This window comes from Fringilla coelebs (genome assembly GCF_963513975.1).
Source record: "Fringilla coelebs genome assembly, chromosome: 12".
NCBI lineage: Eukaryota > Metazoa > Chordata > Aves > Passeriformes > Fringillidae > Fringilla > Fringilla coelebs.
Genome location: NC_140038.1, coordinates 9,798,669 through 9,823,466, shown reverse-complemented (window position 1 = coordinate 9,823,466; position 24,798 = coordinate 9,798,669). Strand labels below are relative to the sequence as shown.

Below are 24,798 nucleotides of genomic sequence, written 5' to 3'. Positions count from 1 at the left end.
ACACCACCTTTCATGGTTGTTCCATGCCAGTATCACATAATAAGATCTTTGTTTTATTTTTTTTCACTTTCTTGAAGATGAGGCACTTTAGAGCTCATAATTTCCGTATTTTTAAAAAGTGAAAGTAGGTCAGCTGGAGTTCTCATCATGTATATAGATCCTGGGTAGTAGTGCTTTACTTTTTCCAGAGGCTTGCTCTTGTATTAATTTACTGCTTCCTAATGAGCAGTCAGAGACTGATAATTTTACCACATGGCCTAATCCATTCTGAAATTCACTAACGATACACAGATGGTGCTGCATGCAGATGATTACTCCATTCCTTCAGTGGCATCTTCTCTATGTTAAATCAAATTTATTTTTCTTGAATTCTCTGACAAATTCAAATAGATTACTGTTAGGCAGAATATTTCTAGAAGCACCAAAAAATAGTTAATATGACAGGTTTTTTTCCTTGCCTTTAACTTTTATCATCTTCATCATCTTCTATGTCAGGTTATTGTTGGGTTATAGTTGGAAGTAGGGAGGGGAGTAGACAATTCAATGTACATTAACATGAAAATTTTTCCCTTGCTGTGTTATTTCTTAATGATGACTAAAAGGAGTTTAGTAAGGACCTCTATTTTAGTCATATTTTTATGTTATAGATCCGAATTATAGATGGAAGTCCTTTCGCAGATGTTGCCTCTGTGTGAGCATAAGAATGCCTGATACACAATAAGTTTTATTTACTGCTGATGGAACTGCTCATGAGTAGCAAAAAGCCCTGAGTTTATTTCTCTGTACATTTACTTTTCACAATCTCATAAATGTTATTTTATTTCTATCACACTTTTGCTGGGTTTGTAAGTATGTCTGGAAGCTGCAATTTGGGTCTACTTTGATCTTTGTTATTGAAAAAAAAATTCTAGTATCACAACCCGGCACGGAAAAATGGTTGTGGGAAAATATAAAGGAATTGCATAAACAGACTGTGAATTTTTTTCCCTTTCTTAGAGAATAGTGTGAGTGCATCAGAAGGAACTGAAAAATTCTTCACTGATTTTAGTTATATCTCTTTTCACTAGTAATTGTAACAGGTGTAAATAAACTTCGGGCTTTCAGACGATAAACTCTTTGTAGTGAATGCAGTTTTTATATACACAAAGATAGAGAGAAATATAAGAACTGAAAAGGGTATTTGAGGCAGTGCCAAACACAGGACCATGCAGAGGGAAATGTTGGGTCTTGAGAAATCTGATATCCCATATTGTCTGAGAATTTCCAAGTATCTCTGAATTAGAACTGACAAGGTATATAGAGATCTTCCAAAATCCTCTGTGGAAAAAGTTCAGGAAGATACCTGTGTTAATTGTTTGGAAGAGTCAGAGAGAGGGAAGCCAATTTGTTATCCAGATCAATATGTATTCTTTTAAATTCTGTTGGTGTGTAAGCCTTTTATTCTTTGAAGTGATTCCAAGTTCCTCTTTGTTGTTGTTTCCAAGTTATATGTGAGATCTAACTGGGGTTTAATTGTGTGCTCAATGAAAGAGCTCAAACCAGGCAAGAGAAAATAATGATGGTCACTATGGTATTATTTTAAAATGGGACTCGTTCTGTTTTCTACAGTTGCATGGAGTTATTTGAGATGTGATTAAGTATTTAGCTAGATATTTTAAACTTTGTATCAAATTTAACACAACTGTTCATTGACATCAATGATGTTCAGTAAGTAATGTTAGGCTGCGTCTCAACTGCCAGATATACAAAAACTTATGATGGAAACCTTTTCTTATAATTTCTAAATCAATGGTAAAAAGTTTTAGGAGGTATTAAGCAACCTTTTAGCTGCTCTGTTTTGAGTGAATGCCAGAAGAAAAAGCACCAAGAACTCTTGCACTGGTTTTTCAATTAGAGCACGTGCCTTTGTCTGGTAGCTGCTAATATTGATTTTTAACTGTAAATAGAGATACTATAGGCAGTTCTTAAGGATGTAGCCTTGTAAGCTCCATATTTTTATTTTCTTCTTTGCCTTTTTATTTTGCAGTCGTGGACTCTATGGAATTGACAGCATGCCAGACCTACGAAGAAAGAAATCTTTTCCCATTGTTCGAGATGTGGTGAGTAACTTCTGAAACTGTTGATTCATTTGCCAGTTGTGCAGGTCTTTCTTGTAATTACTATTGTGCATCTGAATGACAGTTTGCAACAATTGTTTTATGGAAAAAAGGAGTCTTGAAAGAATGGATTGAGGGCAGTAAAAGTCAATGAGGCAGTTGTTATAATGTACTAGATAAGTCTGAATATCTCATTGGATATTTAGGTATTACTGGTGTAATCAAGTAATGTGCATTTCATGCAATAAAAAGCTACTCATTTTCACAAAGATGTTATCGTTTGGGATATTGTTTCACTTGATATATTTTGAAACTGAAAGAAAGTTCCTTTTAAAAAGCAGCCCTTTTCACTATTAATATTTTAAAGATTTGTGCATACTTTAGGTACAAGGTGAGGTAATCAGGGTTTTTAACAGTCATTGTAAACAAGAATCATTTAAGAGAATAAATTTCAGTGGAAAAGAATGGCAGTTCCTTTGAGATTTACTCTGACTTCCAAGATTAATAAGAGTGTCTCTGCCCCAAAGAATTTCAAGTGCTAGTCACATTTCTCTTTTTCTGTAGTATAGAATTCATAATTCAATAAAATACATATTTAGTATCTGATGATGGTGAGTTCCCAAACCAATTTCTCACTATAAAGAAGTGTTTGACTAAGTAAATGGTTACTATTGTTGTCATTAAAAGATCAGCCTTTGTCGATTATTGCTCAGTGTTTTCTCAGTTTCTGTGTTCAGTTACTCTGTCGTGATCCACCACACTGTTGGAGCAGTCAAAAAGAAAAAGCACAGCAACCATTTTAGAGTAGAATTCCCTCTGAAACAGATGACAACTTACACTGCACAGCAAAGTGAAGCCTACATTCATTTAAACCATCTTTTTGACAGCAGTCATTCTGCTATTAATTGTATTAAATGAGTACAGTCTATAGTCCTGCTGATTCTTTATTGCATGTTAAATGGCACTCTGCTTTGTTCTTAATTGTTGGAAGTGCTTACAGAAAGGTATAGCTCAGAACATTAAGACATCAAAAATAAATGTCTTTCTTATGCTTACTTATGACTGTTTCAGAAAAACAGAAATAATATTGGTAGAAATGAGTGTTAGACTCTTTTGATGCTGACTAAAATAAATATAATTTATTTTCTTTGTTGTGCAATGAATCTGACAAATTAATACTCTCTATAATTTCTTTCCTATCTTGTCTGGATTTTTAAGGCTATGGTAAGTACTTCTATATTTATAAATGTTCTGAAATGATCATAGTAACTGTTACAGATTCCATTAATGTCCTGTTTTATTATGACCTTCTATTGGAAAGTTAAAATTATTTTACAACCAAGAATTTAATCATAGGAAAATTGGTGCCTTATACGAATGTGTTCTCCTCTGCATCATGTATACCAAAATGCTGAAGAAGTTTATGTAAAAAAGTTGTCAGTATATTCCAAATATCTTTCCTGATGATACAAGCACAAAGTTTAGGTCTCAAGCATGAAGCTTCCCCTGTGGTATTGGAAAGTCTTAGGCACCTAGAGAAAGAGAAGTTCAAAGTGTTCCCTACTTTTTAAATTCTCTTGTATCAATCAGTTTTGGTTTTCCTTATTTTCCTAGTCCCTCTGCGCTTCCAGTTTCACTCCATTATTTTCATGCTTTCAGCATTGTATCTCAATACAATGTTTATTAAAATTCTGTATGTTTTCTTAAGATGGTATCTCTAACTCCCATTTGTTTTCATGAGTTCACATTTTAAAAAATCCAATTTTCAACACAGAAGCATAGAATATGTTGAGGTGAAAAAGACCCACAAGGGTCATCAGGTCCAGCTCCTGGCCCTGCATAGGACCGTTCCCAAGAGTTACACCCCGTGCCTAGGAGTCCAAATGCTCTTGGAACTCTGTCAGGCTGATGCAGTGACCACTGCCCTGGGGAGCTGCTCTGGTACCCAACCACCCTCTAGAGGAAGAACCTTTCCCTGATACCCAACCTAAACCACCCCCCTGACACAACTTCAGGGCCTTCCCTTGTGTCCTGTCACTGTCACCAGGGATCAGAGATCAGTGCCTGCCCCTCCTCTTCCCCTCACACGGAAGCTGTACCTGCAGTGAGCTCTGCCCTCAGTCTCCTCCAGGCTGAACAGACCCAGTGCCCTCAGCTGCTCCTCACAGACCCCTCACCACTTCACTGCCCTCCTTTGGATGCTCTCCTCCTCCTAAACTGCTGAAAAGTTTTTGTATGCTAATGCGTTGGGAGTCTCTGCTTATTTTAGATTCAGTCATTGGAGAGGATAAGGCAGTCAAAATCCACCTGCAGGAACAGTTCTGTTTGCTGCAGTCATGGGTCATTATTAGACTTCTGGTAGAATATATCTGGTACACGAGAGAGAGAGAGTGCAAGGAGAAGTGATGGTTCAAGTGCAGTAAGAATACAGCGAGCATGAATGGATCTTTTATTGTGGAGCCAGGAAAAAGAATCCAGTGCACTTGCTGATGGAATTGCTATAACTTCTGCTTTTAAAAAAAGATATTCTCTTTTGGAGTCTTTCGAGCTTGAGTTGAGGTGAGAACAACCATGGAGAGAAATATCAATAATTATAGTGGAGGTTAGAAGTTTTTATCTCACAGTGGCCAAATAGGTGTTGCTGATCTGCTCAGCCATAGCCAAAGGTAGTTCTATTTTACTGCCTTTGCTTTTGTTCATGCCAGTCATCATTTTGAATCTTATGAAGATTCTAGAAAATTATTGTGGTAATTCAATTTAAAGGCGATGTCATACTGTGTAATCACTGTAATCAGACCAATTTCTTCTTTTGATCAATCAAGACTGTATTGTACCCTGGCTTTATTTGATTATAAGAACATAAAAATAATTTGTGAATCTTTGCTGCTTGTTGTAAAGCCGTCTGTTGAAGTGAGCACACCAGATGAAACAACTGCTTGTTTCAGCTAAAATGATAATGCACTGAAAATTTTTTCTATAAGTGTCTCCACAATAAAAAACATTTATAGAGGCTAGAATTCAAATATGGTAATTTAAGATTCATATAAAGAAGATACTAATTTAAATTTCAGATATCATATTCTCTGGTTTTGTATGTTGTCAGCTAAATACCTGGACTATTTTACATTAATTCTGCCATCAGCAGTTCATTTTCTTAACTCCTCTAATCATTGATAGGCAAATTCAGTTATATTACTAATAAAAATATTCATACATTAAATAGATAAATCATAACATTGTAAGTATTTGTATTTTTGTGAGGGCTTTTTTAAGTCTAATAAATACAAATCATAACAATATAATTACCTTTGTGGTTGGACAAATCATGCTTTTGTGTCTGTGCTACAGATATGAAGAAAAAAGCAGATGATGACATCTGTGTCCAGTAATGATTATGTAGTGGAGCTGAATTGTCTTTTTTTTCTAAATCTTCTTTCTGGGCTCAATACTGCAGTTCTGTTGAGTATTTCAGTATTGGACATCAACCTTTTTAATAGAAAATGTTGTGGGACAGGGCTAAGTAATTTCCCTCATACCTTACTGCCTCTCAAGTTATTTTGTCTTCCTTCCTACCCCCTCCACCCCAGCACCCCCAGAAATGGTACAAATCTGTCTTCCAAAATAATAAAGTTGACATCCCTAGAGCAATATACCTGTTGTTGCTCAAAAAGAAATAGTTCTGAAATTGTGCATGTTTTAAAGGCTGTAAACAATGAAATTTTTGTCACATTCACCTCTAGTGGGTAACTTTTACATCACATTAAAAATAATATCAGCATTTCTAAAGTGATGAAAAATGGTTTGTCTTCAACTTTTTTCTCCCTGTTGATAGCAGTGTGTAGATTTTTTTTTTAAGGAAAAAAGGAAAAACAGTGAAGAAAATTGAAACCCTCTGTAAAACCAGAGGAATGAGTATTGCATGGCACAGCCAGCAGTCATGAGCCTGACTGTTTGCTCCTCTGTGCTATTTCAGCTGTGCAAGACACAGTTTGCCTATGTCATTGTGATAGAAGAGACTTCTTCTCTTTTTTTTCCCTCAACACAATTGATCATTTAACATGTAATTATAGCTTGAATCCAATTTGCTTTTACTTGCAGTTACCATTTTTCAATGTTTTTGCTAGAACGACTTCTAATTATATTAATTTATTTATTTAAGCTGCTAAGGCAAATTTGGAGGCAGTAAATTAGACAGCATAGATACTAGTTATTAGGTAGTCTAGAAGGCCTTGAGCATAAAGGAGACTAATTTATTTTAAATCCTGTATTAGAGAGTTTCAAAACAAATTAAAAATTAAATAGACAATGGTCTGCTTTATAATCTCTTATTGTTTGGGGGTTTTGCTAGGCTTTTTGGTTTTGATAATTTTTTTCATATGTTCATAATTCAACAATACTTAAAGTCCTTATGCTCTGCAAGTCAAATTTTTACCTAAGGAAGGACATGAGGTAGTAGCTGGACATCAGTTTGAGAGAGTACACAAGTATAAACTGCTGACAGGTTCTGTGTCCTGTTAAGGGAGAGGTGTGAAACACTGCAGGATCCTGTTGCTCTCGATATTCTTTTGATGCTCTGACATTTTGAACTTGCTGGAAGTTCCAGCTGATGAGCTGCACTTACCTTTCTTTCTTTCTTGCTGCTGCTTAAAAACAGAGAGGCAATAGGGGAAGAAGTTTTCTTGTTATGTTCATAACCTGTCACCTTGTTTCCCATAGATAAATCTGGCAGCTTTCTCCCCTTTCTCTTTACAAAATGCTCACTCCTCCTCGTTTCATTCCATACTTAAGAAGTGATACTGCTATGTGTTCAATGCTTCATGCTGTTGAATTATCACCGACTTCAATGTTTGAGAACAGAAACATTTTATGGGGTTTCTCTTGTAGATGTTGTTTGTTCTGACAGTGATACATAAATGGAAATAATCCTTGTGGGTTTTTTTTCACTAAAATCCCTGTAAATTTAATCCATATGACTTTTAAATTTACTGTTTTATCACAAATCCCTCTAGATATCACTTTTTTCCACCATAACAAACACTTTATTGAGAACAGCCTAATTATCTGTTTCCTATTAGGTTTTGTTATTTTATATAGGGCACTGTGCTATAATTTTAGACACATTTCTGATTAAGAAGAAAATAGTAAAGCTCCATGATGCCAAGGGCACCCCTTGGGAGAACTGGACTTGGAGGACACATGACAGGGTCAAAATTGCTTCCCCATTTTTTTTCTCACAGGAAATAGTATCTGTTTATTGACTTACAGGGGTAGCATGAAACTGCAGTTCTGCTGGCTCATGCTCTTTGGTATTGCTGGAGGACAGAACACAGCAGTAGTCATTGCCCTATATTTGAGGTTAATGTTCTTATGCCCTTTGTGCTCCTGTCCTGACAAGTCATTCACATTGCTCTTTTGCTTGGAATGGCTAGGATTGTGCAACTGACACCTAGAAGGGTCAAATCCCTTCCTAAGTGTAGGGGACATGAAAACTATAAAACAGGCATAATGCAGGCAAGAAAATCTTCATGGCTACTTGTCAAGACTTTGAGCAAAAACCTGTGCTTCAAGAGGGATCAAAATTTGATGCTTTTACAGTACATTGTTTTAAAACCCAGAACTCTACTGATTATGAAAATTGTTTCTTTTCCTCTTAATGATCCAAAAGCATTTTCACTTGCCATTTTTAACTTTGATATGTGGGTCTTGTAGCGTTGTGTTTGACACAAAAAGTGTGAAAAAACAAAGCCTGAATGCTGTTTAATCTTTCCTGTGGCTGTCAATCTCACTGGCACATACCAATAGAATTTCCCACATTCACAGAATTAAAGGATGGTCACAGAGAAGTAAACAGGATTATTTACTTAATAATAACGGAATGGAGAATCTGATACCAAATTAATGGCATAGAGTTGGTAAATTGCTGAGTTTAAAAGAGGAAAAAAAGGGAAGGTTCTTTGTAAGAGGAGATGAATCAAATACTACTAAGCCAAGGATGATTTCTTACCCTATAATTGGTTTCACAAGATTAATAATTCTGTGTCAGTCTGCAAGTTTAATTATTATCAAGAGAAACGTATTGAAAATTGAATTAGGGAAAGTGAACATTTAAAATTAAAATTGAACAATCTTATAAATAAATAAATAGAAATCCATTTTAAATATACCAGTGTTTAAAATTATATAACTGGAAAAAATTGGAATTGTCTCTTCATCCAGAGACTAATGATGCAGTTCCTTTGCTGATGTAAGCCTAAATTGCTTCTGGCCCAGTATGCATTTCACAAAAATAAGAATGTCACATACAAAGTATCATTTAAACTTCTGCTGTAAGAGTTCTGTAATTATGGACTGCAGAGACCCACTTCACAGTTAGGTGAAAATCTGTATCCTCACAACAAAGGCAACAACAGACTTATGGTTAGTGGGTGGTATAATTGATCCACACCCTGCTAGACTGTGAGGGCAGCAAAGCATGACAAAGCAGATAGTGGATGACAGAAGAACAGAGATAAGGCACAAGTGTACAAACACACTTGAAATGATAAAGAATAAGAGAAAGGAGGAATGAAAACAGCATTCCAGGAGCAGTCCAGTAATATAACAGTGTTGTGGTTGATATTGTGCACAGTGGAATAAATCTTATCTGTTTCTGTCAGGCCAAAAGGATTATTGATAGTAGAAGTGATATTCAGATTCAAAATACTATTTGTAAAACACACACAACTGATTTCCCCAGGGTCATTTCTGATCATTATACTCGCTAGTTAGTTCTCAAGGACCCATTTAGATTTGTGGGGCATTGCAATAAGGAATATAAAAATTCCTTGTTTATTGTATATTAAAATTGCTTCCTTTCAGTCCCTTTGTATGTACTGTACTACTTCAAAAGAGTTCATCTCTACAACCAAGTGCATTGTCTTCAGAACCAGAAGTTGTCCATATACCAATAACATCATGTGGCCAAATGAGGACAGATTGACACAGAATTCTGGTCTCTTTTCCTGTCTCAAATAGCCAGAGTATTTCTCTGTATAGAAATTGAATTGAATTGATATTTTTATTTTCTTTAAATAATACTTCAAGATTTCTTGAGGTCTTTTTATTTAAGTAGCATTTTATATACATACACACCATTTTAAAATGCTCAGTGAGTTATAAAAAACTATACAGACTGACAACTTGAACCATAAGACTACTGCAAAATGATCTCCCATGTTGCTGCAGGCACAGTCAGCTTCCAAATTAGGGCAGGATGCCTATCCTTGTACCACATTAATTTGGTTAGCAAAGCAGAAAAACAGTGACAGCCTGTGGTTTAAAAAAACTGAGTCACAAATCTCTGAATTACAGGTTTTTTATTAGAAATGGCAATTCAGCTGGGCACTGCTGAAAGAAACAGTAATATGATGGGAAGTGTACTTCCATTATGTACTGAAACCCTAAAAATTATGAGCTGCAAACATTAACTAAAAGGTTTTGTATCTTTTACAGTTTTGTTTACATCCAGTAGTATAATCAAGTAGTATTTGCATCCCATTCGATTCAACAGCTGCTGTTACTTGTATAATTGGTAACTGTTTTGCATTTGCCTTAAACAGACCCTTGCAGCTCGGAAATCTGGTATTTCCATGGCCATGCTCATCCGGACCTCCATAAACACTGAAGAAATGGTAAGTGTTTTCAGTGACAGGTTTAAGATGTTTAGGTAACAGAGAAATTTTTGGTCAAAGATCTCTAAAAACTATTTCAGCCTTACACACTCCAAACTGGATGAAATAGAATGTATTCCATTTATTTAGTGTAGAAACTTTCAGGGAACTTGAGCAGAATTTGCTGACAGATCCACAGTAGCAAGACCAGGTTTGCTTCTGCTGACTCCCATCCATGATGGTCAGGGGGGACTAACCAAGAAAACCTTTGATTTACAAAACAGCTACCCAGGGAAGCCGTTTGTTTTAATCTGTCCAATTGTACCAAGTTTACCTGCAATCTTTCATCATCTTTCTATCTTCATCACACTGGGAATGCAATTAGAATGACTGGGCTCTGCAAGATGGGTTTTTATGATCATTTTTCCCAGTCCTTGGGGAAGTATTTGATTTTTTAATGTAACTCATGCTAATAACATATGTAATTCTATAAGAAATATTTTATTTATACAAGAAATAACCACAAGAGTATTTTGAAAACATGTACCATCATAGCTAGTAAAATGCATGAGCTGTGGTTTTCCATTTGTGATTTCACTTTGATTTGGAAAATACTTTTTTTGAACAAAAACACAACATGTGCCATTTTGTTCAGGAATACTTAAAATGTGATGCAAGATCTATATATGAACTAAGCAAATGCAATCATTTGAAGGAATACAGGCCCATTTTGTGCTCCTCAAATTGCTAGTGCATACATAACCTTCTGAAATACATCCTTTCTGAAGAAAAATGAAGAGTTGAATTTTTCTTACATTGTTGTCAAGGTACATAGCAGAAGAATGGGAGAACAGAAAATACTGACAGGTGTTCTGGGAACTGGAACACGTAGCACAAATATTGATGTCCATTGTTCTTACCTGGTTTATTGTGAACTTTCTCTGTTTATGTGGTAATCATGAATTTATGATTTGGTGGTGCTCAGGGATAGATTGCTGAGGTAGAAAAGAGCTGGTGTTTGAAATGTACTTCCAGAAAGGGCAGTAGTTATTTTATTCTGCTATCTCAAAATAGCAACAAAGGTTAATAGAATGGAGAACTATGGGATCTTAAGGAGTTCGAGGCTGAGGGAAAATTATAGAGAAAAAAACATATGGCATCCAAGGGCTACAAAATCAAGACTTTCTTTTTCTTTGTTGTAGTTTGTACCAAATTAGCTGAGTTCAGTAAAAGACCTTGAAATATTCCATGTACTTTACTAGAAGATGTTTACTAAGCAAAGAACATTATATATATAAAGTATCACTACCTTTTATGACAAAAAATCCAGATTCATCTATTTATTTACATGGCCCCTCTTGTGTAAAAACTAACAGGCTCTGACTTTGAAGGGCTAAAGTTGTAAGTTTTGGAAATAATATTAATTGTCAATAAATGCAGGACAAGAAAGAATAATTTGGACTGCACTTGTGGATTTTTACTTAAATGGTCCTGTTCAGGAGGGGGAAAAGAAGTCAGTAAGTCTCAGTGAACAGCTCAGTACAAATAAGTCTCCAATGCTTCTGATCAACCAGAGAAACTGCTGAATTCTGATTCAGGAGAAATGGAAAAGGAAAATTCTTTTGAATGTATTTTTATACCTCTATCCTCCATTTGAACCATGCCATATGAAAAAATGTGTACCAGAAATAGTTATTTCTGAAGAAATCTTGAAATAAAAATATAAGTCCAAAGGCAGATAGCAAATGTAATTTAGATGCATGAAAGTTTATTTGATGAGAAAATGTAAAAAGCTAATTCAGAGAAGAGGTGAATAAGAGAAGCCAGTCCTATGCCACCCTCACTACACGTACCAAGGTCCAGGGAGTGCTCATTTCCAGACAAATCTAAGGGTCCAGCCAGTAAAGCCTCTTGCAAGATATTTAAGACAAGGGAAAGGCATTACTTTTCTACTTCTCTAAATAGCCAGACAAACTTAATAACCTAGGGCATCATTACACTGGTTGGAGCAAGATTTGAAAACAAAAAGGACAGACGTTTTCAGGCAAAAAAGAATTCTCCAGATACTCTCCACAAAATGAAGATGTGAAATGCAGATGAAGAAATGAAGTCACCAATGAAATTTAAGGAAAAAACATCCCCTTTGGGCAAGTTATTCCTCTGATTAGGGCTTTTCTAGTTTTTACCTTCCCCCAGGTTTTTTCTGGAGGGAATATTAATGACTCTGGTGGGTGTGGGTTATTTGGCTGATTAAATTCAGTATGAAAGTTCTTTGAACTAATGCCTTTATTAAAACTCAAGTGCCACCTACTCAGAAAATTACACCCTGAGGTTAAGGCTTTGAGCTTTGCCACCTGTCACTGCTATCCTTTTGGTACAACACACTCAAGACACACTGAGTTTGTGTGTTCTCAAGCACAGATCCAAAGACATTTTAAACAGTGTAATACTTAGACATATGCTTTCAGTTGAGCACCCATTTAATTGCTTTGTTGAACAAAGACAGAGCTACACATTTTTGAAAATTATACAGCAATGACATCGTGAAGTATTTCAGGTAGAATATGACAGAAGTAAATTTCCCTTTAGAGGATAAGCAGATAACTAAATAATTCTCCTATATATTAGTAGTGCTAAATGTTGCCAAACCAGTTATTAGTTATATAGTTATATTGGAAGTTATTAGTGCAATGTTGTTATACTCTGCAATTCACATAACAAAAACATTTAAACAGAGGAGAATAATAGCAATGAAAGCCTCTAGACAGTAAGAGAAATAAAATTCTTCTTTGCAATTTGCTTTATTAACAACAGGGGAAAGAACATGTTCAGCAGCAAAACCAATCTACAAATTGTGTCTTTCAGCTGAAAAACTTCATTTACCCTCAGATGTTTATTTTAAGGCCTGTTGAGGGTAAATTTCATTACTTACTGACATTTCAGAAAAAATGGAAATTTACTGGCAAAATTCTGAAAGCATTTATAATGTGAAAAATATTGAAGCTGAACAGGATGAAAGGGCAGGATTTGTACTGAGTCTACATGAGCACAGGAGTGGGAGAGTGTAATCAGTGGTTTCTGAGAAACACTATTCCTCAGCAAGCTGTAGAAATTCACTTTAGATTGTTTTAAAATTTCCTTTCTGGTTCCAGTAACATGGAAGGCAAAAGTGGAGTAATAGACAAAAATTTGTTCTCCAGAGTTAGGTGGTCATTACTATCACAGTTCTTAGGTTCTGCCAAATCAAACTGGTGGACAGCTTAGCTTGCTTTCAGGGAAGTTATTGGGATAAGCTGAGAAGCCCCCTGGAGGGCAATTCAGTATTTTTTTAGTCTTTTCTGCTGTATCAAGTTTTTTTCTTAGTTCAGTTTTTCAGTGTTCTGAGTTGTGCTCAGATCAGATGTCCATGAAATGTCTCACCATATATCTTTGGCCAGGCTCCACAGGATGGATATTGCTTTCAGCAGTAACTACTAACTTCAGTAAGTGCTGTTGCAACCTAAGATACCTAATATTTGGTTTTATTATTTTAGTGCTTGACCCTATGAATGAATGGCTACCCTATGGCTACATGGCACTGGTTTTCCTGTGGTAGCAAAAGTCCTTCAGTTGATGACTTTGTGCAACATTATGCAGATACGCACCCAAAAAGAATATTTTACTTTTATCAGACAATCTATTATTAGCAGAATATCTCACAAGTTTCAGTAGAGATGCAGGTACATAAAACCAAGAATATGTCAGCATATTTTTAGACAGTTTAATATCTTCCATTTGGCATACAATTACCACAGCTGAATATGAAAGATAAGGGAATGTTAACAAATGTTTAACTGAATAAGTTTGCTTTACTTCCTGTATTGTCAGAACTGTGGCAGTGATGTTAAAAAAAAATAGACAAACCACACAAATTCCAAAATCTTATTCCCTTGCCACAGCTTTATAGCCAGCATTAGAGCTATCTTGCATAATATCCACACCAGAGGAGGACAAGGTAGGAAAGGCAGACTTTCAGAAATATCCCACTGTGATATGTTTTATAATATTGTTTCTTCTTTCTAAAATAAGAAATACCATGAGACTGTGGTGATAGGATTATTATTTCATTCTAAAAAACAATAATATGGTGATATTTTTTATAATGCAGTTTTTTCTTTCTAAAAGAAACAATTAGTCCTTTATAAGGGAATTAATCTAGAACTTATACATCCATGGCAGTCACGTGTGCGTTTAGTGAACACCCACTCCCTAAAAAAGGCAGAAACCACCTAAGCTTGGTGCCAAGTGCTGCCTACAGGCTGCTGAGCTCTTCTTATTCCCAGTAAATTGCCTGTATCTGGAAGATCAGGGTGCCTGAAAAAAGCTCAGATAAACAAACCAGAGCATTGTGCCCATTTAAGCCAAGGTCTTGTGTGCAAAACTACAGAGACTGCTTTGTTTGCATCTTATTAGGCACTAAGGAGCTGATACTGAAGTTCTTACAGTACTAATCAGTAAATAGCCAAAACTGAACTGAACTGTTCTTGCAGTACAACTAGTCATGAGTTTTAAGCCAAAACAGTCCAAGAAATGGGTTTGGACTTTTGAGAGTATGGATCATTCTTGTCTATAGTAAAAAGCAAGTTGATGCTTAAAAATGAAGTAGTAAGTATGCTATTATAGGAATACAGAGAAAATGGAACCCTACAATTGGCTTGCTTTTATTTGATGAGGTTATATGGATACTTGGTATTAGAGGATGGTGTTGTATATAATAAAAAGGCATTTTGTGCAGTGTGTCTAAGTCCCCATAGGAAGTATTTAAATATTCAGAATTAATTGTAGGTAGCTACTTAATATGCCCCAATGAATGTAATGCTGCTTTTTTTTCTGCCTGAAAATATAAAAATATATTTGTATAAGACTTTCTGTTAATTGAATGACTTTATTCCAACTTAACTCTTCTGTTTGTGTAATCAGACAAAACAGTCAAGCAGAGTTATTTTCAAAGTGTAAACCAAATTATTAAATCAGTATTTTACAGATTATTTTATACTTCTATGTATATTCTGATATTTTATAACATTTTAAGTAAATAGCATATCGTTTAGAAACAGTTCACTTGTGGTATGCAATACACCTGAAATCTTTCTTTTCTTACCCAACAGAAAATACATGTCTTCAAGAAGACCCTGCAGGCTTTGATCTATCCAATATCATCAACTACACCTCATAACTTTGAAATCTGGACAGCTACAACTCCCACATACTGTTATGAATGTGAAGGGCTGCTTTGGGGCATAGCCAGACAAGGCATGAGATGCACTGAATGTGGTGTCAAATGCCATGAGAAGTGCCAAGACCTCTTAAATGCTGACTGTTTGCAGAGTGAGTATTTCATGATAGCTGAAGTCTTGTATTAATTCACACCTTTTGATTTTGTGTGTATGCTCAGCAATATCTTGAAATGAGGGACCAGATCATCCAAAATGAGTGAAGGTGTGTTGATGCTCCTCAGTTTAGAAGCTAGCCAGAAGCTTCAGAGAAAACCTACTGTTAGAAAAACCTACTGTTGGAAAACCTATTCATTTTGTTTTTGTCCTTGAAATCTGTCAAATGTTGCTGGGCTTTTATAAAATAATGCTTGCTAACATCAGTGAATTATTTACTTTCCACTGCCTATGGCAATATCTGGAGCAATTTATTACTTGACATAAACCCTCTTTGTTTTACTTAACTCAAAACACAAATGTCAAAGGAAATATTTTAAAAATATTCCTGCTACTTACTGTAATCATATTGATGTGCTATATATTAGTAAAAAATATGAAACAGTAAGTAGGATCTCGTCCCTTCAAAATACTAAATCCTGTATGTGTCAGGGAAAAAAATTAGTCAGTAAGCCGTTTGGCACTAGAATGAAAGCAAAACAACCTCCTTTTCTTTGCTTTTTCCTTGCTCAGCTTGTTTCCAGCCACCACACATTCTTCTGTGAAAATATATCAGGTGTATTGAAACGGTTCTTAAATTACAACACAATTATTATACGAGATTCTAAGCCATAGAAAATCAAGACCTGGAAGTTTTCTGATGCGGGAATGGAATGGGCTTCCATACTCTGGAGTTATTCAAAATTGTTCACTGTTGATGTGTTCCGGAGCTTCTACATGTAGGAAAACTACGTAGATATTTCACTCAGTTCTTCCTTCTTTTCACTGTATTCTCTGTGTGAGGAGCTGTCATGCAGGATGGATGTTCAAGGTTTGCACTGCTCAGGAATTAATTAAAATTTCCCAGAGCAACTGACCCCATGGACAATAAATCAGTGATCAATGTCTAAATCAAACTTCCTAACTGTGCTTAACTGTGATTCTGCGCTGTGGTTGAAACTGGGCTGCTGTTCTCTGGCCCATATCACCAACCCAAACAACTGAGTCTTAAAAGAACAAAGCCTCTAGAAGGCAAATTGCAGATAAAATATTTAACAAGCCTAAGGGATCCCACTCTTCTCATTAGTATTCAAATGTTTCTGAGCATCCTGTCATAATTTTTGCAACAGATAAATTGTTCAGTGTTCATAGTATACTACTTTGAAAATTTCATGTTCCTTGTTTTCCGTTGAAAAAATGAATTGACCAATTGGTTAAATCTCTATTTCTGAGAAAGCTGATGCTAACAGTGTTATAAAGTGAAATGTAGTTATTTTTATCATAGTCATTCTTTTGCCCACCTCGTAATCAGTAGGATGTATTCGCCTTCAAACTTCTGTGATTTCTTTTTTTTAATATATAATGATTGCTAATGTAGGCTGTAGAAATGAATTCACATCTCAAGATCTTTAGGGTCAATATATAAACTTGTTCTAAATTAGATTAGGAAAAAAACAGTAGCACTTTCATTAGCTCTCTCATCTTCAATAAGATCTCCTTTCTAGTACTAGGTGCAATATTAAATTAGAATTGATTTCAATCTTGTTGAGTTTGTATCAGTCCCAAGGGTGAAAGGAGCTTGTTAACTTGCTGTGCAATGTAAGTTACACTATTGTCTTAATTAGTTTGATCAATACTGCATGAAAAGAGTTGTTGATAGACAGCAGTAGAGGTTGTTAGCAATAGGAGATGTAAAACCAGTTGCAACAAATGGGTATAAAGAAAAGATATTTACTTAAAGGAAGTTGTATTTTAACACATATTTCAGTTTTATCTGTGTGGTCTCAAAAATCAACAAGGTTTATAACACGTATACGTTATTGCCATTCAGATTGTGCCCAGGGTTTCAGTTATGTTGTTGCATTTCTACTTTTTAAGGAAGGGCAGAAAATATGAGAAAATGAAAAAAAGTTCCCTCCTGCATCTTCTAAGAATGACCTGTCATATTTTCCAGACAGCTCAGCAATCATCTCTTTTATAATAAAATCACTAGAAAAAAATTTAACTGGTGCTTTCTTTTATGGTAGCACATAAATCTATTTCTACTAATTCCTAATTTTTCAGTCTGGATAATCTTTGGTCTTCCATATTCAAAAAGATTAGGTACTCTAATCAAGAGATTTTCAAGATTTCTCAAGATTTGGTAGCCGTGGAAAACTCCTTGAAGAGGCCATATAATTCAGCCTTTTGTCAGGCTGAGATCACTGGTACCTGGTATTTTATCCATATTTTCCCAATATTGTAACATTATGCCTTCCTACTCTACATCTCTCTATAGATGTAGATATCAGTTGCCCTCCAATGGGCTAAGAAACCTTCTGACACATTGAAAACTGAAGAAAACAAAGCATGTAATATTTGGTTTATAAGTCTTCACTGAAATCTTATGCTGAAATATGACCCTTTCCAGCTCTATTTTCTTTAGCCATTGCAAGCTGAGTGCCTCAACAAAAACTCCTTCAAAAGAAGGAGAATATCCCTTGATCTCTTCTACCATCCTCATATAATTACTGAACTTATCAGTAATGACCATTTTATTGGAGAGGGGAACTTTTCTGTTCCATACCTGTGATAAATTATTTTCTTGGGTAAGCTCTCCTTTCCAAAAAGTGTCTGAGTTTAATACCACAGGTGTAGTGTCGAATGATCAAGTTTTGAGATCACAAATTTGTGCTTTCTGCTCAGTACGCATATTGAGATGTTTCCCCAGTACTGATTGGCACTGAATAGTATTGGTTTAATAAATAATTTTATGTATAACACATAACACTGATGGAAGCTGACTATTAACCCCTCATGTTAAACTATATCAACTGATAATTTTAGATATCACAAAGAATATATATATATATATATATATATGAGGTATTATTCAAGTGAAACAAAGATCTTCTTCGGGTACTGCTGTACCAAGAGTTGATTGAAGACCTTAGAGGGGGAAAAAGAACAAAGTTAATTTTCAATAACAATGGTGACCTTTTCTCTCATTCCAGGAGCAGCTGAGAAAAGTTCCAAACATGGTGCAGAAGACAAAACACAGAATATTATCAGTGCTATGAAGGAAAGAATGAAGATTCGTGAGAAAAATAGACCAGAGGTGTTTGAAGTGATCCAGGAAATGTTTAATATTTCTAAGGAAGACTTTGTGCAATATACAAAAGCAGCAAAACAAAGTGTTTTGGATGGAACATCCAAATGGTCAGCAAAAATAACTATCACAGGTAATTTTCTTCTGTTCTAAGAGCTCTTTCTTTCCTCTTCCCTGATTCAGGAGCGAGATTTTTTTATAAGTAGAGCTGGACTGTGTGTTTAATTGCATACTTGGTGCATATAGAAACAGTGGAATTTATAGGATGCCAACTGCAAGAGTTGAGTTTTAAGTTGCCGAACCCACTTTATATTTATTGCTATAGGAAGGAAGACAAGTAAAAATAATGTATCTCCTCTACCTCTTACCAATATCTTCTGTGCTAAGGATGAGTTTTTGCCAGTTTTAAGTTCACAAAAAAAAAAAAAAAAAGGCTCTGAGTGATTACAAAAACATTAGAGCGTGCAATTCCAGATCCCATTGGTTTTGAAACTTATTATCCATTCACATTGCTTGACTAAGGGTGTGTTCCATTTTAGAGATGCTGATGTTGCATAATTCTGGTCACTCTAAACATATTCCAGATGGCTTCCAATTGCATTAGCCTGGTTGCTCATGAAGATTTCCAGGTCCTCTGACATTTCAGTTTTTGAACTAAAACCTCAGCATAAATGGAGGCTATTCTGAAGGTTGAAAGGTGGTGCATGAAACTCAGAAGAATAATTGTGGAATTTTGGAACTGTCACCAAGCACTAGGGACATATTTAATTCATATGTTTATTTTTAGTTCTACCTCTAAAGGATACTGAAGGCTGTCTAGTGTTCAGGGCAATATGTACATACAGTTTAATCCTTGAAGACTTTTGCTGGGCTGTCCCTTCATTCTACTGCATAAATAAGAGAGGGATACTTCCTTGCCTTCTAAAATTTTCCTGTGGATTTACAGTGAATGGGGAAGACAAAATATGCTATTTTATTCCTAAGAGTGTTTTCAGAAATTGGATATGTTAAAGAATAGCAGAATTTTACTTCTTTCACTGAAGTCAGCACATATGACTGAACCCACACTGAGAGCTGATCTGCTGAGCCAGGTGCCATTTTTAGGTAATCATTTTCTGAGCACGCCAAGGGAGCTTCATTATCCAAAATGATTGACATCAGAGAATGTTAACTCAATTTTACCACTGAGAGGATTTAAATAATATGTGCAAAATAACAAAGCAAACTGCTACTGAATGGTAAGAGCCAGAGCAAGTCTTTTAGCTGCAGTTCTCTGGCTTTGGTAGGCTGCTCTTTGACAGTTCTGCTTTCTCCTGAGATTTCCACTTTTATGAATTATGATGGAAAATAAAATTGTATATTTGCCACTAAATTCATATCTATTAACTATACACCCACACTGTCAGAAAGGATAGCAAATACTTAAACAGTTAATGATAATTGATCTAAACTGTTACTCTCCCTGTGATAGCATAGAAAGTATTCTAAAAGTCATGATTCATCTCTTAAGAGAACAAATGGCAGCAATGTCCCTCATGTTTAGTTCCATAAGCCACAGGGCATACTTTTTATATTATTGGAGGCTTTACTTTGGAAATGTTAGTTTGAATCTTTGGAGAAATGTTGGGATTTTTTATTTATTTACTGGGGGACAGGGAACTTTAGGGAACTATCAGACCCAAGACAAGTTGTACAACATTATATTCCTTGCCATTTTCACTAAACCAAAGTTTGAGAAAAGTATTTGAATTATGTGTGAAAAGCATTTGTATGGTGCTCAGTAGTGAATCTTTATATTTTTACTCTATTAAGCTATATTTTTAAATATGATACAGAAGGGTAGTTAGACAAACCTAGTCAGTCTCCAGAGTTACAGACATTGGGAAAATAATCCAGAAACCGTTCCTTCATGATCCCTCACTGTGAGGCCTTTGTTTCCTGTTGCTGTTGTCTCTCTCATTTACTTCTTGGCAATAAAGGCTATGAGGCCTAAAGCACATTTCTCTCCTTTCTTGCAGTTCTTTGTGCTCAGGGCTTGCAGGCTAAGGACAAAACTGGCTCAAGTGACCCATATGTTACTGTTCAAGTTGGCAAAAACAAGCGAAGAACAAAAACTATTTTTGGAAATTTGAATCCAGTATGGGATGAAAAATTCTATTTGTAAGTAGAGAAAATGCTGTTGATACTACTTTGTTAAATCTACATTTAGATAATATAACTCTACCAAGTGAAATATTGGCTTAATTTGAAAACATGTTTTGTCTGCACTATGCATATTTATAGAATTATGAAATTAGCAAGTTCGGAATGGAGAGAGCTTGAAAATTTATTCTGTCTTTATCTTATAGTGATCATGCAGCTTATAATTAAGTCTTTTTTGGGATCTGTCGGTGGTGTCTAATTATTCTAGTCTTTAAGGGAACTTAAGTAACAATTTTCATACTTTAACCTTACATACCAAGTATTGTCATTAGAAATGTTTCCTACGTGCCAGATACTGACCATGCAAGGTAAATGTGTTTTTATTTGACGCTGTGATTCTCTGAGGTGTAACTGGGGAATTTGGTAGTAACTGCTGTACTCCAGGGTCAGGATTGGTGTGTTTGTAATGTCCATACTTTTACAGAGTGTTTTCTGAGAGTCACATGTGGAGAGTACGGTATGATGGCATTGTTTAGTTTATTCTCATATTTCTTTCCTCCTTTAAAGAGGGAAGGAGTTGTCCCTATTCCTATCTACATAAACTGTGCAAACAATTTCTGTGAGGGTTCCGGCATTTGAAATAGAGCCCTGTTTTCCTCTAGAAGGTGCAATGTCAAAACATGACAGGTTAACTTCTTACAATCTGGATTTTGGCAAAAAAATCTGCTATCTTATTGCAGAGTTAGGTTATTGTTTCAGTGGAGTGTGAAAGAGTTTTGGTCCAAGATGCTGCTTCTATTTGTCTGGAAAAGGAGCTAGAGAATGCTGGCTGAATTAAACAATGTATGCCACTCCTTTCACAGTTTCTAACACTTGTATTAGAAATAAATAGGTACTTCAGAGAAAAGAGACACCTGGAAGCTTTTTGCAAGCTTCTTCTATCCAGAACGCATTTTCTTTTTGAGTTAACTGTGTTACTGTGGTAACAGTGGAAGTGTCATACCTCACTGAATGGCTTTGAGTGTCCAAAAGTAGGAGATAATTACTTTCTGGCATTTTAATTCTAGGAATTGCGCAATGTCAAAAATTGGATGAGCAATTCAGAAAATTTCCTAGAAAGTTTGTTGAATGTAGTTTCTCAAAATGTGAGCAGGGCTACAGTAAAATCCCTGGAAACTTGAAAATATTCAATTTTTTTTCCCCAGCACTAAATATTATTATCATCTGCTACCCTAGGAATAATATTTATACCTCCCTCCCAAACCTTACTATAGCATGTACCTCCTGAGCAACTGCTTAGCACTGAATACATTTTCCAACATTTTTATAGTACGTGTGTTTTCTGAAATAACCTCCCTGACTTATTTAATGCTTTGGATTTCAGCTGAAAGTATATGTGAATTTCTAAATTGTATTAAATAAACTATAAATGTTTAACCAGAAGATTAAATCTAAAGTAAATCAATATAACTGTTTAATTGACTCAGGAAATGTTATTTAAATTAGGCTTTATTAGTGGTAATTGATATTTAAATCCTGTTGAAAATCTAATGCTAACCATCATTATAACTTTTAAATTATAAAATGCAGTAATAAGATGTCTCAAAAATCTTACAATCTTATGCATACTTATCATACCAAAACATGTTTTCAAGTCTTCCCATCTGTTCCAAAATAAGGACTTGGAAAAAACATTGGCTCCCCACTGTGCATTTGCTCTGTCATAGCACATGGAGTGAGGGCAGCGTTCCTGTTCTTAGAACCACACGTGACCCAGATATGACTGCATGGTAACAGTGAGAGAAAGTTTCTGCCAAAATGCAGTCTGACCCCCTGCTAAATGACCATGGGACACTGGCATAGATTTGAACAGGGGACCTCATAAAGAATAACTAAAATAGAGCTTTTTGGTGCACAAGGCAGAGAAGTAAATAGGCCAGCAGATGTTCATTTAATGAATGTAACGTAGGTGTGAAGGGCTTTGATCCTTTCTCCTGGCATTATTAGAAATGAGATAACAGAGAAGTTTGGGGGCTTTTGCAATGAAACATCAGGGAGAGGAGAGCTTCTTTAAATGCCAGAGCAAAGGCAGGGTCCTACAGCTGTCACCTTCTCTTTCTGGTTGAGTGTGGCACCTGATACAGGTGCATTTTCTTTTTTTTTTTTTTTTATTACAGGAAGATATATTTTGGCTGTATAATTTTCAGCTTTTTAGAAACCTTTTTATTGATACACTATAATAAAAGTCTACTTTCATTCTTTTCTTGACTAGTTTCAACAGTTGGTTACTGACATACAGAAATCAGCTTTTTCTGACAGTTCTGTCTAGGGTAGCACACATCTCCAAATTGCCCTGCTGACTTTGCAGGTGCCACATTTCCTCTGACCATTCATAAATAGCTCAGATTAAATTGTATCATATAGATATCTTTCAAATAACTGATTATTTTGCATTATTTATTTTTCCTATTTTGGTTGTCACTAAGACAGCACAAGGGCTCTAATAAATATCTTCATTGGATTTATATTGCTACCATCAGTGCATGAAAACATTTGCTCAAACTGATTTCAGTCATCCAGCTGTAGATGTTCTTTCTTTAGAGTTACTTTAAAGCACGGTACTTGCACACTGTTTATTCTGAAATAAATTATTAGTGGATTCATTTTAAGCAATATTTACTGTCAGTGGCCAAGAGGACTTCACCAAAGTCCCTTTCAACTCTTATTTTGTACATTTTTGATCAGCTGAACTGACTTTTAAAAAATATTATCTTCACTGCACCTGAAGATAACCTGATTGGTTAACTGCTTAAATGGTGCTCCAGTTTCCAGTGCTATCTAAACACAGTTTTACCAGAATTGAAATAGCTCAAGGATTGCCTCCTAGGCAAGAGTATATAAGAGAGAATTGTATTACATGAAACCAATTGAGTAATAAAACCTACACATTAGCTTACTAGATTCATCCATTCCAAAAGTTCTTCAATAATCAGCCTGAGAGACATTCCGCTAATTAAAATAACTGTATCTCACAGCCTCAGCCCAAATCAAGAGAGCAGAACACCTCTAAGAAGCAATTCCAATGATAAATTGTTTGTTCAGTGATGATATTTTTCAGGTTTAGAGTACAGCGTGCATGGTCTGTCTTTTTTTTCAAACTGCTGTCAATCCAGATTAATTATACCACTCTCTTTTTGTTATGACAGAATAAAATAATGCAAGAAAAAGCATAATTAGTCTCATTCTACTTTATCAGAAAGCATGGCCCGTGACAACACTGCTTAAGAATTGGGACTGTCCAGACTAGAGAAGAGACAAGTAGTGGAGGTAAGGATGTCTTTAAACACATCCTTTCTCCTGCAAAGAGGAAAGGAATAATCTATTTTCCATGCTTACTGTTACAGTAGAACAAGTAATAGCCACAAATTACATTTAGAGAGGTTTAAATCAGACTTCAGAAAAAGTTTGCCAACAGTGGGCCTAATGAAAATCTGGGAGACCTATCCTGAGGGACCACGGAAGTGTCTCTGGACACCTAAGAACAAAGTAGACATAGCAATGGTGTGGATGTGGTCCTGGATTGCAGTAATGGCAATAATAATAATAATAAACATAAGGGTAATAATAGCAATAAGTGGCTTCCTGAACTTACTGAGGGTAGCACAGTATCACTTAGTTGTCATTTTAACACTGGGTTCAGATCTCTTCGAGAATATGTACAATAAGATATCATGCCAGTGCATCTAATATTAAATTTACATTGGGGTACTGTTGTAAAGATACTTTTTTATTCCAGTTTTATTACTCTAACCATTAGAATAAGCTGGAATTCTGTGAGGATTATTTCATGTCTGTGTGGCATTCTGGAAGTGCAGAAGTAATGTAGTGTCACCAGATTGTTGGTAAATTATTAAAACTACTTCTTCTGTCGTGCATCTCTGAATAGACTGCAAACTCTCTAGTTTTCAGAGGCATCAGTACCCTCAATTCTCTGTGTGCTAGAAAACAATTCATTTCTCATCTTCCTCTGTCACACTTCTGTGAATGCTTTTACTGAGCACATAAAGCAGAGTGGCTAGAAGAGGAACACTGAAACTAGCATATGTTGTCTAGCCTTTAATTCCCTGGGCTGATTTTGGTTTCCCTGGAGTAAACAGAAGTAGGAATTCCACGCAGAGCTTCTGGACAGATGTTAGCAGTGACTAAAGCAGAACACGCGTGTCATTCCAGAGGGCTGTTTCTGAGTCTGGGCAAGTCAGCAGGATCATTCAGAGACAGGTCTGGAACTTTAGCAGTAACTTCCTGCAGCCACATTGCCACAGGGCAGAGCAGGAGGAAATATTTAGTCATCCACTCTTCAGTTTTTAAACACAAATCCATGCTATTTTTGTGGTCCTGCACAGGAACATTACAAA

The 24,798-nt window shown here is 35.6% G+C and overlaps 1 protein-coding gene across 1 annotated transcript in view; it reads left to right on the top strand.

The window, feature by feature from the left end:
• The window catches only part of UNC13C (unc-13 homolog C), a gene marked incomplete at both ends in the record, with an annotated part of 123,101 nt that overhangs the window by 19,584 nt on the left and 78,719 nt on the right, over nt 1–24,798 (top strand). Inside the window, 5 exons of the mRNA XM_084213730.1 lie at nt 2,027–2,099; nt 9,695–9,766; nt 14,893–15,112; nt 18,147–18,374; nt 20,260–20,401. Coding sequence (XP_084069856.1) covers nt 2,027–2,099; nt 9,695–9,766; nt 14,893–15,112; nt 18,147–18,374; nt 20,260–20,401 — 735 coding nt within the window. The remainder of the gene's footprint in view (nt 1–2,026; nt 2,100–9,694; nt 9,767–14,892; nt 15,113–18,146; nt 18,375–20,259; nt 20,402–24,798) is intronic.